This window comes from Archocentrus centrarchus, chromosome 22 (assembly GCF_007364275.1).
Source record: "Archocentrus centrarchus isolate MPI-CPG fArcCen1 chromosome 22, fArcCen1, whole genome shotgun sequence".
Taxonomy (NCBI): domain Eukaryota; kingdom Metazoa; phylum Chordata; class Actinopteri; order Cichliformes; family Cichlidae; genus Archocentrus; species Archocentrus centrarchus.
The window spans coordinates 12,766,594-12,784,493 of record NC_044367.1 but is presented as its reverse complement, the minus strand read 5'-3'; the positions used below and the strand labels follow the sequence as shown (position 1 = coordinate 12,784,493).

Below are 17,900 nucleotides of genomic sequence, written 5' to 3'. Positions count from 1 at the left end.
GTTGAACAAACAAGCAAACAAACAAAAATGCATTTAAAAAACAAAGAAAAGGGCCAAAGAGAAACCTTCCACATTCCTTTACCATTTTAGATTTGTTATGGATGATTTTCTGATGCTGTGAGATTACATACCCTCCAGTTTCTTAAGAAGGAAAGACTTGCCGCTGCCCCACTGAGCGTACAGGCCAACACAGATAGGTGGCTGCATAGTGGGCTCACTAAGGATGTCTGCTAAAGCGCTGCTATATAGGTCATAACCCAACATGTCTCCATCTGACTCAGTGGGCGACAGGTGCTCTGAGATAGAAATGTTCAGAGAAAAAGAAACAGAGGAGATGATTAAACAAAGTTTTGTTTTGTTTTCTCCAGATTCTAAACTTAAATTCCCCCTATGCTTATATTGAAGTATGAGATGTGCCGTACTGGCTCCAAATATCTGTGTCAGGATGCTTTTCTGGTGGGTGCAATCAATGTTGTAGGGGGTTTCTCCAGCTTTGTTGGGGCGGTACAACAGGCGGCCATCTTTCGGGTTCCTCAGCAGCAGCTCGGCCAGCTTTCGGCTGCGCCCTCGGATGGCAATGTGCAGAGGCGTGTCTCCTTTCTGAGTGCAGAATTGACTTAATTACTGTTCGCTGAAAAATGAGACACTCCAAAAACAGAAGCAAGACCAAGTGTGCTTTAAACAGTACCTTGTCTACTGCAGACACCTTGGCTCCTTTATCCAGCAGCAGTTCCACGATCTCTATGTTCCTCATTTTTGTAGCTTTGATAAGAGGGGTCTCTCCCTCCTAAAACCCAGACAAGCACAACATCTCAATTAACTTCAATTAACTGATTTCACTTCAGAACTTATTCAGAACCCAACAGATGCACATCAGCTTCATATTCAACAGACTGTTTATTACACTGAATGCTTTAACATTTATAATTTAGGTGATCTCAGTAGTGAACTGATAATGTATAAATGTAATGTATAAACAGAATTTAAACAATTCTGATGGGCTTGAAAGTCAATATTTGTTATGACCAATCATCTGATCTCTCTTTCTTTCACTCAGCTTTCTTGTAATTTCTTTAAGTAGTCTTCGGGAATAGTTTTTCCGGGCTCGTGAAGGACATTCCAAAGCTCTTCTTTGGATGCTGGCTGCCTTTTGTTCTGTGCTCTGTCAAACTGATCCCACACTGCTTCAATAATGTTTAGAATGGTGAGGTCCAGGCTCTGGTCCTCTGTGAGCTCCTTGCTGGATTTATTCTCTATTCTTACTTTCAGATACTGTTCATCTTCTTTTATCCTCCACTTGTTCAGTTTCATCAATTCTTTGTCTATTTTGCACACCATGCCAAGATATGCCAAGTTTTTGAGCAATAGCTCTTTGGGAATCACCTTGTTGGTACAAAATACTATTTTATGTCTGTCAAACTGTGTTACCTTTGGTATTTTTTGTAGATTCAACTAAAGAAATGGGCAACAAATTGTTTTTGCAACAGGCTGCCAATAACAAAGTGCTCAAAGATACAATTTAAAATTGGTTCTTTGCTAAATTGCCTGTTATGTCTAGACACAACCCTTGAGTTAGGTGCCATTTTTATTTTTATAAAATGAGTGAAAAAGCAGACAATATCAGCCAAAGAAACACTTTGAAAGACCTTCAGAAAGCCTGGAGAGCTCAAGACCACCTTAAAAATTACAAGAAAGTCTTTGAAAGCAAAATATATAGAAATGAGGGGTTGCTTAAGGCTTTTGCACAGCACTGTATCAATCTAAGATTACGACTATTAATGTCACCTGTCATCTGTTTATGTATTTATTTTTTATTTATCGTTGTCGTTCGTCTTTGCTTTTGGTGAAATCCAGTTGTAAAATTGTTGCTGTTTAGAAAATGCTTTGTAAAAATGATTCTTTATTTGTATAGAAATCTTTTTTACTGTAATCTCTTAATAATGACAGAAATAACAAACAATTAATCAGCATCACACAAATAAGAAAAATGGAAAACATATTTCTATTGTTAATATTTCTATTGTTAATATTTTATTGCGACACAGCGAATGGAAATGTTTCATAATTTGTTTCAGTGTATGAAATTGTACAATACTGGTCAACATACACTGCAGTTTGCATACCTTGGTGCAGCTCTCGGTGTCAGGGTTGCACTGCAGAATGTCTCTCACCATGGTAGCGTTACCTTTCTCCACTGCCCAGTAGAGGGCAGTCTTTCCATCCTGATGATAAAAAGGAACAAGGCAAATACAGGCTTGTTTTGTACTAACAAGAAATTGCATTAAAAAAAATCCAAATAAAAGATATATGGTTTAATATGCAGAGCTGGGAATGCAGCATATTATTCTGTACAGTGCATATTATTATGCAAACTGGGTTAAGGTAGGTCAACGCAACAATAACAAATCTGTAATTCTAACCCACAGGGAAAAGTTCATTTTACTGAGAAACAACAGGGATGAGTAAACAGTACTGATCAGCAGGATGTCATTTTACACCGAGCACATGAGAGGGCCTCCTGCCTGCTTTTAAATATCAGTAAGACAGCAGGAAAGGAGTTTCTACCTGGCCCCTGGCGTCAATATCAGCGTATTTGTTCAGCAGAGCTCGGACTATCTCCACATGACCTCCTCTAACTGCTCCTATCAGCATTGTTTCCCCACTCTGAAAGAGAGGAACCAGAGAAAACCAAACAGAGAGAAATAAATTGTATTGCAGTTCCCATTGTATTTCATATCAGCCACTTACTGCTGCTGTCAAACAGCCTCACCCTGTCTGGAACATTGACGTAGGTGCCGGCGTCAAGCAGGTCCTGCACAATTTCTGTGTGTCCCTCCTTGGCAGCAATGGCGAGAGCAGTGTTGTGATCCTTGTCGGTCTTGTTAACATTTGGGTTCCTCTTCAGCAGCTCTTTGACAACCTCTGTGTAGCCCCCTTTCACGGCCACGATCAGAGCCGTCATTGAGTTCTGTGAAACCAAGGAAAAAGATTCCATTATGTTCAAATGACAAATGCGCAGTTATCAGTAAAGATCCTGCTTTTGCACATGCCTGTTTATTTCAGGAACTCTGAGAGACACTACAGGCTTATGACATTTTTGCAATCTAGCTTAAAGAGCCCAAGAACTTTTTGCAGACACCAAAGAATCTCTAAATCACAGCCTTTTAAAGTGCTCTGCCACATTAGCATCCGATTACTGATGCAGCGCGTAAAACAACCACATCACTTTGTATCAGCACAGATGCAACACGACTTGAAGGAGCACAGATGAACTGCATCACAGATGGAATCAGTTATTTTAGATTGTACATTATTGTTTTTGTGCTACTCGAGAACTAAAATAAATAATTTATATAATTAAACATTCCAGGCACATAGTAACTCGGATTATTGTCTTTGCATTACTATTAATAAAAGTGCCTTTGCAGAAACTTGTTCATCCACATCTAATGCCTTGAGCATCAATCTATCTGGACTACTGAAAGCTGTGACAAAAATCCTGCACTGAATTCAATGTCAGTATTGTCTTGTTTGTAATTATGTAAACTGCAACTGAAGTGCGGCCCAATTTACAGTTTGACTCGTTTACCACTCACACAGACAACAAACACTCCCTTTGACATAGTGTGTCCATTTTTATATGAACTCATGAACGTGTGGGATCCCTGCTGAACGCTACTGAAAGTCTGCTTACCGCCCCTTCCTGGTCCACATCAGCTCCATTGGCCAAGAGGTGCATCACGCAGTCATAGTGGCCCTTCCTGGCTGCCCAGATCAAAGGAGTGGTGCCATACTACAAATAAAATATGACAAGAGTGCAAGGGATGCTTCAATCAACAACCCAGGGACTTATTAACTGTGATAAATGAATAAGTGGAGACAGGAGAGGCACTTGGGGAACAAGAATATTGGATATAGACCAAGGCACTTCTTTTGAGCCTAGCTCTAACCGCAAAGCACATCTTATGTGTGATTTAAAAGCAAGTAAATAATGAACATCTGTCAGTATGTAGTTACCTTGTCTGAGCAGTTGACCTTGGCTCCGTGCTGCAGCAGGAGACGGACAATCTCTGCATGGCCTCGACCTGCCGCCCAGATAATGGGGTAGACGCTGTACTGTTGGGGCAGAGGACAGCCGTGTAGTCATGCTGACAGTAACTAATGATCAGTGTGAAGCCCGCGGTCATACAAATGCTTCAAGCTGTAAAATCAGATGATGGGGGGAAGCAGAGCAGCATAGTGCTTACCCTTTTGTAATTCTCAAATTTACTGACTTTTACAGCTTATTTAAAACAAGACATTTCTCGGAAAATAACAACAAACAACCCAAATCATTTCTTTATTCAGATTCTCAGATCACTTTTAGTTCTAAAATATATGTGCAAAGATTTCGGAGGACACAAATAAAGCACAATTGGCAGCGGTGTGTTGAGTCTCAGTACCTGTCCCGTGATGTTAGGGTTGGCTCCTTTTTCTAAAAGCAGCTGGGCCACATCTGTACGACCTTTATAGGCTGCCCACATGAGAGCAGTCCAACCTCCCTAAGTAGAAAACATATAGAAAATAGAGTGCAGCTTGTCAGGAGTTTAATTGCTCATGACAAGAAAACAGATCTGTATACAGAATATGTAATAGTCACATTATTTTATTTTATTTTTTAAAAAAGCAAGAAAACAGTATTGAGCTTACAGTCTAGTTCACATCTAGACAGATTTTGTGGTTGGAAAATGTGCTATTTACAGATGGTGTGACACTCTTCCCAGTAAGTGAAGCATCCCACGGTGTGGTTTATTATAATCCCACTGTGATGACTGACTGTGATCTCCCCTCTGCAGTTTAGACACACCCTGAACAGCAGTGAGTCAGTCCATGTCCTGACTCACTGCTGTATAGTTGCAGAGGTCAAGGATTTATCATCTAAATGTCTTGTACATACATGTAATGCAAAAGAAAATGTATCCTTTTATTCACAGTGATACATAATGACTGTCATTGCTCACTATGACTGTATTTTTTAGCTCCCAGGAAACAACATGTATATCATATTTCCTAAGCACGGCTGATAATCTTATTAATGTACAGAAAAGCTTTCGTAGTTTGGTTACCGCCGACTGTCTGCCTCCGTCTGGAGAAAGTAACTAAATCATATCACTCCCCCATGCCAAGACAGCCAGAGCTCAGTAAATGGGATTTTCTACTAAAGAGGGGCCATCACACAGAAAGTAATTTAATTTTAGGTCAATTTCCAAGCTAATACATTGCACCCTGTTCAACCGGCACTGGGACGGTCACATCAAACAGAAAGCATTAATATATATAAAATGAAGCCATCACAGACATCATCCGATATTTCAGTAAATTCATAAGACTGACTCTCTCTTTTTTGTTATTTAGCTATCGGCTCTTTTTTATCATTAAATCATTTTGGTTCTGAGAATACAGCACTAGAGCGTGTTCTAGCTCGATGCTATAACACAAATATACTTCTGAGATACATTTAAGGCTTTATTTGGTAATACTGATTGAAACTAAGGGGTGTCAGTGAGGACATAAACAAAACAAAAGGTTTGCGGCCCACACATGACAGGTGTTTGGAGCATGTTTCATCCACAAGGCCAGCTAGATATTTGTAGCTCAATTTTCTCTTTGTGTTTGGGCATACAATAACACTGTATGGCCTTGACATAAGCATGACAGACTGTATTATTTCAAATCGATTTTGTATATTTTTGTTACATTAAACACAAAAAAAAACCTTCAGCAACTCTCTAAATTCTCACCATGTCTCTGTGCTCAAGGTTAGCATTGTTCTCCAGCAGCTCCCTCACCACCTCGATGTGTCCCTCCTTAGCTGCTGAGATCAGCGCCGTCCAGCAGTCCTGCACACAGACACTACCTGTTACTTTGAGTACTCCCATCAGTCTCCAAATCCAGTCGACAGAGCATCTGTCAGAGCAATAAATGGGACGCACAGGTCGCTGGTCAAAAAAAAAACCCCCACCTACCAGCTGGTCATACCAGGTGCTCATGGGAACGGGGTGTCGCATTGAGAGACGCATTTAGAGAAGGTGTCAGGGAGCAGAGTGCGAGAGACGCAAAGGACTACAAAATGGAAAACTTCCTCTCTCTTCCTTGACTTTGAGTGCGCCATGCGGAATAACAAGTTGCATTACGTGAGATGTTAATAGGTGGTATGAGAGCATATGCGTGCGTCTAAGTGGGCGGGCGCATGCATGCGTGAGTGTGTGCGTGAGTTTGTGCTGAAGACTCTGAAGAGTCAGGGTGTCGGCCAGTGAGTGGATCCTGTCATTTACTCAAACAAGCGAAGGTAAAAGTGTGTAATAAGCTATCATTATGGCTCATGATGGCTTATAATAGATGAGGGCTAAGCCCGAGTGTGGTGAGTTCAGCAAGATGCAACATCAAGGCCACTAGTTATGTCTTCATTGTCAAGTGGATGATGTGGTTTAAATGACCGCATTGTTTTCCACCTGCGCTTCGATTCTGCGTACATCAAGTACATGACTGGGGGGGTGTGCTCTTATTAGGCAGCCTGTGATGTTAAGTGCGTGCGCATTTGCAAACTTACAATATCATCCAAGTCAACGTTGGCTCCTCTCCTAATGAGCTCCTGGACTATCTCCAGACTGCCCTGCTCTGCTGCCACCATGAGGGGAGTCTGTCCATTCTGAAACATGGAGACAGGGAGTGAAGCGCAGTACCAACAAGGCAGTCAATTATACAATTTTGACTAAGAGGTCCCTGGAATAAAATAACAGGTACTCCCACAATTTAATGACTTTAATCCTATACAGTAATAACTGACCCCTAAAAATCTACACTGGTATTTTCTTTAAGGGTACACTGCAATGTCTTATGAGTACTAAGCATATATAAAAGCTATTTCCTGTTTTACAACAGAAGCTGACCTTTTAGTCACAGAGACAACAGACATCTAAAATGTTATCTAAAATAATTAAGAAAGCAACTCAATTCCAAGGGCAGTAAATATGTTTTATGAGTAATATACAGTAGCTTCCTCCAGCCATTATTTTCTTAGCCACTAGCTGGAGCCTATCCAGGCCAATTTTGGGGAAGAGGCAGAAAACAGCCTGGACAAGCCACCAGTCCATCATCCATAAGGCTAACACAGACAATCATTCACACTCATATTCACACCTAAAGCCAATTTAGAATCACCAGTTAACCGAACAAGCACGTTTTTGAGTGAGGGAGGAAGGTGGCGTACCTGGAGAGAACTCAGGCAGCCACAGGGAGAGCATTTAGCTTTTTAAATCTAAAATCCCTTTTCCAACATAACACCAACTAAAGTTATCTTAAAGAGCCTATAATTACTGCATATTCCTCCCTGAACTTCTAGAGGCAACATTAAGGTTACAATGATGTGGCTTACATCACCCCTGCTGTCCACATCTGTGAACTTGTCCAAATGCGCTTTGACAGCAGCCAGGTTCTCCTCGTCCACATAGCTGAACAGACTCTGGACAGCCATAGAGGTTGTCTTCAGGGACATGGTGGTATCCATGGCTGACGGCTAACGGCTGTACACCCCTGCAGAATGATACGAAAAGAAAATGAGCATTCACAGTGAGCTAAAGAGGCCAACAATAGCTAGCTGGCCTGTGCAGTTATATATACAGCACTTCTAAGAGACAAACAAGAAGTTAAAATCGTGACTAGGAAGAGGTGTGGTGTGTCTTTGAAGTGATGCAGTGGAATAAATGACCACTTTCCAAACCCCAACTCGCATGTACAGGCTCTCCCATGCAAACAATAACAATACAGTAGAGACTAGATGCTGTAAACATCAAATAGAGTATAATATTTAAGAAACACACATACGAAAGAGTAAAAAAAAAAAAAAAAAATAGGCTTTTCTGTGTATGCGTCTTGTTTAGGTATTTTGACGTCCAACCCACTAACACAACTCAATCACAAATCCTCAAAACAAACATATGTGTGTGAATTTCAGAGGTTAAAGTATCATTGCAGCCATACTTATAATCCATTAAACACGCTCATTACAAAAGTGTTAACAGCGGCTGTTAGTCCTTTTCAGTTGCTCAGTCTGTCCACTCAGGCTGAAAACACTGACTGAAATTTGTCCACTCAGTATAATGAAGGCCGAGGAATCACAATGCTCCGCTCAAGATGGCTAACCAAGCCATCACATACCAATGAAGGCAAACAATAGCCTTTAAACTTTGATTCTTTGATGTAATAAGGGCTCGGACAATTGGTGCATTCGACTGCGTGCTCCAATTATATCAAAGCCAGCCTCTTCTACCCTCCTCCGTTGCCTGAAATTGGACGTTGTGGAACTTTAGTGCATGAGAAAAGAGCAAAGTTCTCCCTAAAAGTACAAGAGGTACTTTGCATCAATCGGAAAAAAGCAGTAAGACGCCGTTAGGCATCTGTGAGCATATGACAAATCAATGCACATGACCCTCTCTTTGGGCAGATTATCTATAATTAGAGTGAACCATTCTAAAAAATGATCCTAAACCCAGATGGAGACGAGCATGTTTCTATATTTACTGAATCACTTTAAGCCTTTTTTTTATCTTAACTGGAGGGCTGAGGGTGATTTTTCTTCCTGATACTTTAACTGCTGGACTGCAGTGACTTACTCTATATTTAGGCAACATATGCCTAAATATAGTTTAAGTTAGAACCAGTTTAAGATAGAATGCACAAACCTCCCAGAACTGTATTGTGTAATATGATCAGACAAGAGAAAGCCCCCCTCAAACATGGTTTCTTTTGATACACGGATTAGGGATTCAGCCAGTCGATAAACACGCTCATTAATCATTCATCAAGTTGGGCTCTTTCCTAATGGTCAGGCTTACTTCCTGTCACAGTAACAAAGAATTAATCAGCTCCACTCATTGCTTGCAAGTTGCCTTGGCAATGGGCTTTATATGCTGCTCAATATTTCACCATAATCCTTTAAACAAGCAGCTCAAGCTCAGGTCAATAAACACTCAAATGTCACATGCTTCTTGGGCTGTCAGTACAAAGGCTCAGCAGTTCACTCAAATGCAGAGAAACCAATCAATGCATATATAAAATCTTTTTTCCCCCTTTTTTTCTGAAGTGTAACCTTATTTTTCAGTCAAGGATCACCTGCTAGCTGTTTGCCCATATTAGACAGTGTCAGGAAGAGGTGAGAAAAAAAAATCCTTTGTTTACAATGAAAGCAATAGGAGCCTGTTGACACACCCTCCCCAGCTTCTTGTCTCTCAGCATAATAGGTGGACGAACACTGCCCAGAACCAATCAGTAAACATTCAGCGCTCTCTCTCAGTTCAGCAGTGATCAGATTGGAGCTCACAAGCACCGTTTTCACAAAACACATGCCCAATAAAGCCTAAAGACAAAACACCAGTAAAACCAGAAAAAAAAAATGCATCAAAACAAACTGTTAGAGAGAGAAAAGAAAAATAAGATCTGCAATCCTCAGAAAACACTAATTAGGATAACAGAAGAAACTCTTACCTTGGTATAGGGTGAACCTGGCAGTGGTTTTCTGCTCGAGGTTTCAACAAGCACTGCCGGGCTCACGCTCAGCATCCCCTCTTTTACAAACAGCTGAATATTAGATGAGGGGGCTGGCCTACGCCCATCCTCACCCAACACAATAGAGGCGCACGACCAGAGAGTCATTCATCACACGCGGTGGCTTGGCACCAACTGATGCAGATAAAAGGACCATGAAGCCAATTAGGATGTTTGGACTGATTTGTATGACTTAATTTTATGGGTTATGCAATAAAGTAGCACGGGAGCCATCAGTTTATTATCACTATAATCACAGTGTTTAAATGACTCAGCTGCTGATCAATTAAAGTTAAACATTAAACTAAACCTTTAATTATCTTATATTCTATGAGGCAAAAAACGCAGCCTTTTTACTGATATTAATGAAGATAGATTTTTGTTCTGTATACAGGACTGAGCATGCAAAAAGACAGAAAAAAACAATAACCCGATGTACCATTTTAAAATGTGAGAATTTACTGAACAAATTGGGTTTTGTTGCTCTGACAAAACACAAAATGGCCTTCAGAAATCTGTTTTCTGAATTCTATTCAGTAATGAAAACATGTGCTACTTGCAGCCCAATCCTCTTTGTTTCCAACTGGAAAACTGGTATAAATTTATTTCTATTTATAGTGAATTATACTCTACTTTGGAATCATATGGGGGTTTATGTAAAAACACTGACCGTATCTCTATCATCATAAACAATCAAAATAAACTCCAGGTCAGCTGTTTGGTCATCTGAACTCACGAATAGTGAACTTAGCAACACCGGATAGGGTCTCTAAATTTAACCGGTCAGCTTTTTTTATGGCCAGTCATGTGGGTATGAAACTGCTGAGGGTTCAGTTCCTTGATGCATACCAGGGTCTGCTTTTGTTACTTGAATAAGCAAAAACTGGCTCAATGGTTTTCACACACACACACAAACAGTGCCTGTGTCTTAAAACGCCTCTTGTCTTAGAGGGCTCTCTGGGTTTTGCTCTAAAAATTGCGTAAGCGCGCTACTTGCACACAACAAACTGTACGATAACCAGAACACAGTGTCAACATAATGACATTTAAAGCAACCCTGAGGTGCGTTTAATGCTCGGACCCCCGTGACTGTAAAAAACAAAACAAAAACAAAACAAAAACGTGAACATCTGTGTGACGTGCATACATCACATGGCTTTAAATGTGACGAGGCGAAGAAAAGTTAAGAAACAGTACGGCTCGGTTTTTTTCCGGGGTCTTGACAAAGTCTTTTGACAGCGATATTGCAAACGCAGCAGGACTTCCCGGTTCACTGTCACTAGGAAGTAACTTGAAAACACAAGCTAGCCAAACCTAGAAACAGGCTAGCGAGCGTTAGCTTTCTAACAGGTCCGTACATTTTCTTTTTTTTTTTAATCTCCTCTAAAAAGCGAGAGAAAAGTATGACTCACAGTTTCAAGTCGTCTTACCTACGCTTGGTTGCTCTGTATTTTGATTCCGGTCCAGAGAATCCGGTCAGAAAGGGCTTTTATTATTACTATTTTTAAGTCATAATGTATTTGCTTCTGTTTGACAGAGCAGCCTTAACCTGCTACAGTAAGACTCCACCTTCTCTCCACATACCCACGACTACAGCGGGGTAACATGTGGCAAGAACACGAACAGGAGGGAGGGGGAATCAGCCAATCTGGCAGGATTACTGCGGGCAGGCTGGATTTGGGGTAGAAATTGTGGTTGGACATACTGCGTAACTGTATGAAATTAATTTTACAGCTTTAATCAACAGAAACTTTACAGGTTATGATTTTAAAAACTTTTTTTTTCAGCGCTCAACAAGTAATAGTGCATTTCAGGAAAATATTAATAGAAAACATTATTTTTTCCATCCATTCTCTTCCGCTTATCTTTTCAGGGTCGAAAGGCCTGAGGGCCTGAAGCCTATCCCAGCTGTCACGGGGCGAGAAGCAGGGTACACTCCGTACAGGTCGCCAGCCCGAGAGACAGACAACCAATCACGCCTATGGGCAATTTAGTGTGACCAAATAACCTAACCCCAGTAACTGCATGTCTTTGGACTGTGGGAGGATAAAACCCACGCAGACACGGGGAGAACATGCAAACTCCACACAGAAAGGTGGATTCGAACCCAGACCCTCTAGATGTCCTGCTAGCTGTGAGGCAGCAGTAGTGCTAACCACCACACCACCGTGCTGCCACGAAACATTTTCAAGATTAATTTATCTGTTATATATTTAGCTTTTTTTTTGGTCGCCCATTTGAGGTTATAAAATGAACTTATACATTTGCATGAGTAAGAAAAAAATCTTGATACTTCTTCACCTCTACACCCTACTCCATTTCATATTATGTGTATTAAGCAGTAGATGGATAATCTAATGGTGATGGCAATTTTATTATTATACAAAGTGCAAAACAAGGGGGAAAATCCTTTGGGTGGACCAACCAAGCCTTAAATATGTAGAGTCAAGTATATATATATATATATATATATATATATATATATATAAAAAACATCCCATGAGTGGAAACATGCAAGCACCCTTAATGATGTTATTGTGCACCTGCCATACTCCTACTAGTTCAATCGCACTCATGTTTGACTGCATTCATTTTAAAGCAATTTGCACCAGCATAACCACCACTAACACTTTACTGTAACTATTATAATTGCTGTTGTATTATCATAATACAAGGACATGATGTAGTGTAGAGGTGAGGATCCTTTTTTTTTTTTTTTTACTGGACAAAAACAAAACATTTATGATGTTACGATGACAATCGCATTTTAGTGTTTAAAAATAATTTCTCTTTATTCTCCCACATAATTCAGAATTGTAATGTACTGTTATACAAATCTTTCAATAAATTTCCTTCTGACACAAAAATAACCAATATGTTCCACAGGCACGCACGCACGCACACAAACACACACGCAGGCCCACATATGCACCAAAGAAAAAAAAACAAAAACAAACAAAATGCGCCATTTATGATTTGGCACTTTGGACATACGGAGCAGTTTGCATTGATCTGCTGGTTTGGGTGTCCATGCAGTGCAATAATCGCTATGCTTTTGAACAATGACATCCCTTTCCCCTTGGGTGGGCCCCAGTCACCTACACAGGGCCCAGGCTACAAATAGAGTTAACTGGAGTTCACATCAACATCAATGGGTCACATGAATACTGGTATACACACACACACACACACACGCACGCACACGCACACACACACGCGCACACACACACACACACACACACACACAGAGTTATGGCAGGAAAATGAGTGTGTCATCTTAGTCTTAAAAAAAAAAACAAAAATAAAAAGGTCATCTCTGCTGCTTTGTTACTACTTTACAGAACACAAATGCACCAATTTAACTTAAAGTAATGAGAATGTTTTGGTTTTTTCTTTGAGAGAAAAAAAACTTCAGTGTTGTAGGCTTGAAATCCAAAGGCTGTTCTAACAGGTCCATTTATGTGTCACTATTATTCAAAGAACAGCGAGGCGTCTTGTAAACTGTCCTCTCTGCACCACATTTTCATTCATTCATCCATTCCATCTAACGATATCAGAAAAATATCACAGCAGTCAGTGTTAGTAAGGGCCAACAGAAGGAATCTAAAAGGTTTAAGGCGAGCCATGAACCAAAACAACATGAGGAACCAGGAACACCATACAGTAAATGCACCCTGAAGCATCCCCTAGGCTAGCATTAAGTGCACACAATATGAAATAAGACCATTTACCACAACAGCTGGCTTATGTCTTTGAAATTTGTAAAATACTATTATTATGTCACATACATATATAACTGGACTTGATTTCTTTATGTGCTTTTATGCACTGTGCATTGACCATTTGACACATCATTTCTGGTGATCTGATTAGATTTCTGTTGCATTTGTAGGATTTAAGACAAATTACTGCACAAATAAATCCAGAAGGATGTAAATTCTGTAAGAATTCTGTTAATTAAAGTCATTTTGGATACTACTTTTACATTTGAACACAGAGGAAATCTACTGACAAATATAAGCAGAATTTAAAAAGAGAAAAAAAATATATCTGAACCCCAAGCCTTACAAAGAATTACAAATCACCAGAGGGTAAATAAACTCCCTTTGAAGCACACATTTATCTGATGAGTCGTTTGTCCAAAAAAAAAAAAAAGTGCAGCAGATATGAAAAATATAAAAAGATATCCAGTTAATAACTCTTTTAGACTGGAGAGGGATGAGATCTGAATTCCACTTTGAGACTCTCCCTGTCAGGCATAGACAATTCATCCCAGAAAACAAAAGGGCATTCAGAATGGATTTCAAATAGTGTTGTCACAAACATCTAAATACAAAACGCACACAATGTGAATTCTTCTGGAATAGAGATTTAAAAAAAAAAAGACATCGAAATCAAACAATATTTCGAGGATCCTAAGGCCTGTTTGAAATTGGCAGCTGATGATAAAGGTTATGTTTCTTTTACATGTACACGTTTTCTGTTGCCACCTAATAGAGGCTTGTACCCAGACAATGACAAAAACCCTCCACATACTGCACTTTAAATCGGTTTACCTTACATGAAACCACACTGGTATAAACTGCATTTAGGTTCCTGCAGCGTGCCATTCAAACTGTTATTTCACCTTCCAAGTACATAGAGGGTTTAAGGCAGCTTGGAGGTCTTCGTTTTCACTAATGTATTGTAAAGTAAGCACTACCACTCGTTAGTTTACACCTTGGCCATTTCTTCCATCTTGGTCTCGTATCCATTTCAGAAGTGTGATTGCTGTCAGCCTTGCTACTGGAAGGTTTGCCAGGACGTAGACTTGTGTTTTCTGTCTGATAGGAGATATTTGGTTCTTTTTCAGGTAAACAGACTCAACACACTCCAGGTCTCAGTAGTTTATAGTTCGTCTCAGTGTTTCTGCTGCTGATGGGACTGGGCATCACGGTCTCGTCCCTCATGTGGCCTTTTCTTTCTGGTTGCAGTTGTTGTCTGTGCTGTTGTGATCTGTCTGGTTGTCCTTCTGGAGGCCATCCTGTTGCTCCTTGGCCTGCCGGCGTTTCGATTTGACAGGCAGGGCCAGGACCACCAGCAGACATAGAAGGTGTAATCCAAAGTACCAAGAGCTGCAAAGACATCAGTGAGTGAGAATCATCTCAGCTTCCTGTTTATTGCAAACAGTAACTGGGGCATAAAATTAGAAAATAAGTGCAGAACATTAAAGAATCTACTAGATCCAAGTACACCACTTTGGGCCTGTTAGATGAATTGCCTGAAATATCTAGTCTTATTATTATATTATAATATTTAGTCTTAAATGCAGAATACAGCACTATCATGGGAAGAAGGCTATCATGGGTCGTTTAAAATGAACTGAGGCAAAGTGGAAAACTGTTCTGTGGTCAGATGAATTGAAATTTGAAATTCTTTTTGGATAACATGAACACCGCATCTTCCAGACTAAAGAGCAGAGACAACCATCCAGCTTGTTTTCAGCACTCAGTACAAAAACCTCCATCTCTGAGGGTCCGGAGGTGCATTAGTACCTATAGAATCGGCAGCGTGCACATCTGGAAAGGGACCATCAATGCTGAAAGCTATATACAGGTTTTACAGCAACATGTGCTCCCATCCAGATGTCTTATTTTAGCAAGACGATGCTAAACTGGATACCGCAGCTTTTGCAACAGCATGGCTTCATAGTAAAAGAGTCCGGGTGCTAAGCTGACCTGCCTGCAGTCCAGACCTTTCATCAACTGAAAACATTTGCCACATCTTAGACAAAATATACAGCAATGAAGATCCAGGACTGTTGTGCAGCTAGAATCCCAAAACTGACAAAAATGGGATGACGTTCCTCTCACTAAAAGTCCAGTAACTGGTCTCCCCAGTTTCCAGATGTTTATGGACTGTTACAGGACATGACCCAACTGCCTGTCTAGCAGCCATTGCTGATGTCTGGATCGTGATTTCATGGCAGCAGCTGGTCAGTGTTAGGGCCACCAGTTTTATTTCCTCCTCATCAATCCTCCTCATCCTTCACTCATTAAGTTGTTAACCATTACCATCTGACAGGCTAATAAAAAACATGTAAATTCCTACACTACAGGCAATGACTGCATTTATATTTTTAATACTACAATAATGTGACACTACAGCATTACACATAAAATATTTTGCAGAATAAGAACGGCTCGTCTCTTTTTCCTCCACCGTACATAAGCAGCTCATAATAACACCTGACAGGCATACCTGTAGAATTTGAGTGAGGGTCCTACTGCAAGTAGAACAAATGGCACCACTGTGTAGCTAATGGCCACCTGAGTCCATGCCCAGGTGATGACATCATAGATGCCCTTGTATGAGTCAGAGCCCAGGAAGTACGGTCTGATGTTGTGCCTTACCTGTAAGAGAAAGTATTTTTCTTAGTGGTCTGACAAGTTTAGCATTACACTCCACCCATTCTTACATACACTGAACCAAACTTAAATTGAGCTAAGTGACCTAAAGTAGTTCCAGAAATCTCCACATGACAGCAGGGATTACTGTCTGGTTCTACTCATTATCTGCCCATCTTTCTTTTTTTTGCTGTCTCTTTTTGTCCCTCATAGATCTTAGGAGGAATCTGTCTCTGAAACAGATTTGCGTGGCAAAGGCCAGAAGTTGGCGTAACTAGGTCAGTACTCTGTGTGTCTTCCTTCAGATAAAGAAGGATATAGTCCTCGCAGGAACTCGCATCTCACTGCCCGGCACAGCAAATTGACTTGTTTTTGCATTTCCTGTCGTATTCTGAGATATAATGCATTTCTACTGTACTATCACTCCACTGTCTCTGCATAAATATCCTCCTGTCTCCTCCTTTGACATAACTGGAATGAAGATGTCCAGCTTTGCAGAGATTAGTGGTAATGGCCACACACTTAAAAAGAGGTTTAAGTGGTACACTACTTCATTATTATCCACTTACAGTCCATAAAGTGATTCTGTTGTGTGTTTGTTGGTCTGTTGAGTAGCTGTGGTAAATCTATAGAGCTCTTATTCTCTAATATGGCAATGGAAAACAAATCAATTTTTGTGACAGAATTTCTATGCAAGTTTTATGAAAGTAATGTGTTCTGTTTACACAGTGTGCACTGGGTGTACTCACTGCACGTGCAGCCATGGTCATGCCGATGCCAGTGAGGAAGGTCAGGTAGTAGCCAGGGTACACCCCGTGCCACATGGCCGAGAGCAGGAAAGTGGCAGCGGTGGGGTTAACGGGACAGCGCTCGTAGCACACCCTGAGAAGAAAACACACGGCACACGTCCAGCGTTCAGTCCAAACAAGTGGAGACAAATGAGCCAAAATCTAAAGAATGTGCAAAATGATCTCCTGCATCAAATGTAACTGCTTCAGGGTCTGTCAAATGTCTGCACATACATGGTGCAGATATGAATCACACATGCGTCACAAACACTTTACAGGCAGGACTTGTTCTCACACAGGCTAAGAAAGCTACAGGATTATGGCCTGAATGCTATTACCTTTTAAGCCACAGAGCTGTCTGAATGTTCCAGTTGTCTAGGAACATCTTGAAACTGGTGGCAAACTGAAATTGGATACATATTGGATACATGATTTCAGGCTTTACTCAAAAAGGGACTTTATCTGGATATATAATAGGTATGAGAAAAAGATCCAGACCTCAATGTCCAGAATTCTGAGATTTGATATCAAATCCCATCGTGGGGAGCCATCTGTGTTGTATCCATTGAAGCCAAATCCAGCAGCATTGTTGATAGCATCAGCTGCAGGAGAGAGGCACATGGGTTTCTGAGTACAGTAAAAAAAAACAGTAAAGAATGACAAGAGCTCCCCACCCTGCAGTCTGTAGAGCAGCAACTGAAACAAATGGAGCATTAGATGCATTTACGGTTTGTCAATGAATTAAGCGCTACAGCGTGACACTCACCACTAGATGGCACTGTTACCTCAAGAAATAAGAGGCTTCTTTTCACTGTACCAAACTACTTAAAAACAGTGAAATTCTGAGCCAACACCAATTCAAATCTCTGAACAACACATTTATGGGAGGAAATGTGTGATCCACTGATAACAAAGCCAAGCCAAACTCACCAAGTGTCCAGACAAAGTAGTACTTTGGCCTCAGTGCCAGCATTGCCAGGTAAAGGTAGATGACCTGGAGATGGAAGGGCGTGGAGTTGACAAAGTCATCATTTACTGAGCGCTCGACTGGGAGCAGCTTGTAGAGGGACAGATAGATGGCCAGCGAGACAGCACAGGTACACAGTTTGGAGATGACATCATTCTGGGCAAAGGTGGGAAAGAA

General features: G+C 40.7%; 2 protein-coding genes across 5 annotated transcripts in view; both read right to left on the bottom strand.

Moving 5' to 3' along the window:
- Positions 1-11,155, bottom strand: part of kidins220a (kinase D-interacting substrate 220a) — a 46,270-nt gene extending 35,115 nt beyond the window's left edge. For 3 of the 4 annotated variants that reach the window (XM_030718573.1, XM_030718571.1, XM_030718572.1), the window contains exons 1-14: positions 11,013-11,155; positions 9,523-9,717; positions 7,415-7,572; positions 6,590-6,688; positions 5,781-5,879; positions 4,443-4,541; positions 4,018-4,116; positions 3,695-3,793; positions 2,771-2,968; positions 2,566-2,664; positions 2,124-2,222; positions 689-787; positions 423-600; positions 132-296 (exon numbers count right to left, since the gene is read on the bottom strand). In XM_030718573.1, the coding sequence (XP_030574433.1) occupies positions 132-296; positions 423-600; positions 689-787; positions 2,124-2,222; positions 2,566-2,664; positions 2,771-2,968; positions 3,695-3,793; positions 4,018-4,116; positions 4,443-4,541; positions 5,781-5,879; positions 6,590-6,688; positions 7,415-7,546 (1,465 nt within the window). In that variant the 5' untranslated portion in view covers positions 7,547-7,572; positions 9,523-9,717; positions 11,013-11,155. The remainder of the gene's footprint in view (positions 1-131; positions 297-422; positions 601-688; positions 788-2,123; positions 2,223-2,565; positions 2,665-2,770; positions 2,969-3,694; positions 3,794-4,017; positions 4,117-4,442; positions 4,542-5,780; positions 5,880-6,589; positions 6,689-7,414; positions 7,573-9,522; positions 9,718-11,012) is intronic. The other variant, XM_030718570.1, reaches the window with a different exon arrangement.
- A 1,219-nt stretch (positions 11,156-12,374) lies between these two features.
- mboat2a (membrane bound O-acyltransferase domain containing 2a) overlaps positions 12,375-17,900 on the bottom strand; it is a 41,268-nt gene continuing 35,742 nt past the window's right edge. Inside the window, exons 8-13 of the mRNA XM_030718597.1 lie at positions 17,687-17,879; positions 17,255-17,358; positions 17,095-17,159; positions 16,718-16,850; positions 15,823-15,974; positions 12,375-14,696 (exon numbers count right to left, since the gene is read on the bottom strand). Of these exons, the coding sequence (XP_030574457.1) occupies positions 14,528-14,696; positions 15,823-15,974; positions 16,718-16,850; positions 17,095-17,159; positions 17,255-17,358; positions 17,687-17,879 (816 nt within the window). The 3' untranslated portion in view covers positions 12,375-14,527. The remainder of the gene's footprint in view (positions 14,697-15,822; positions 15,975-16,717; positions 16,851-17,094; positions 17,160-17,254; positions 17,359-17,686; positions 17,880-17,900) is intronic.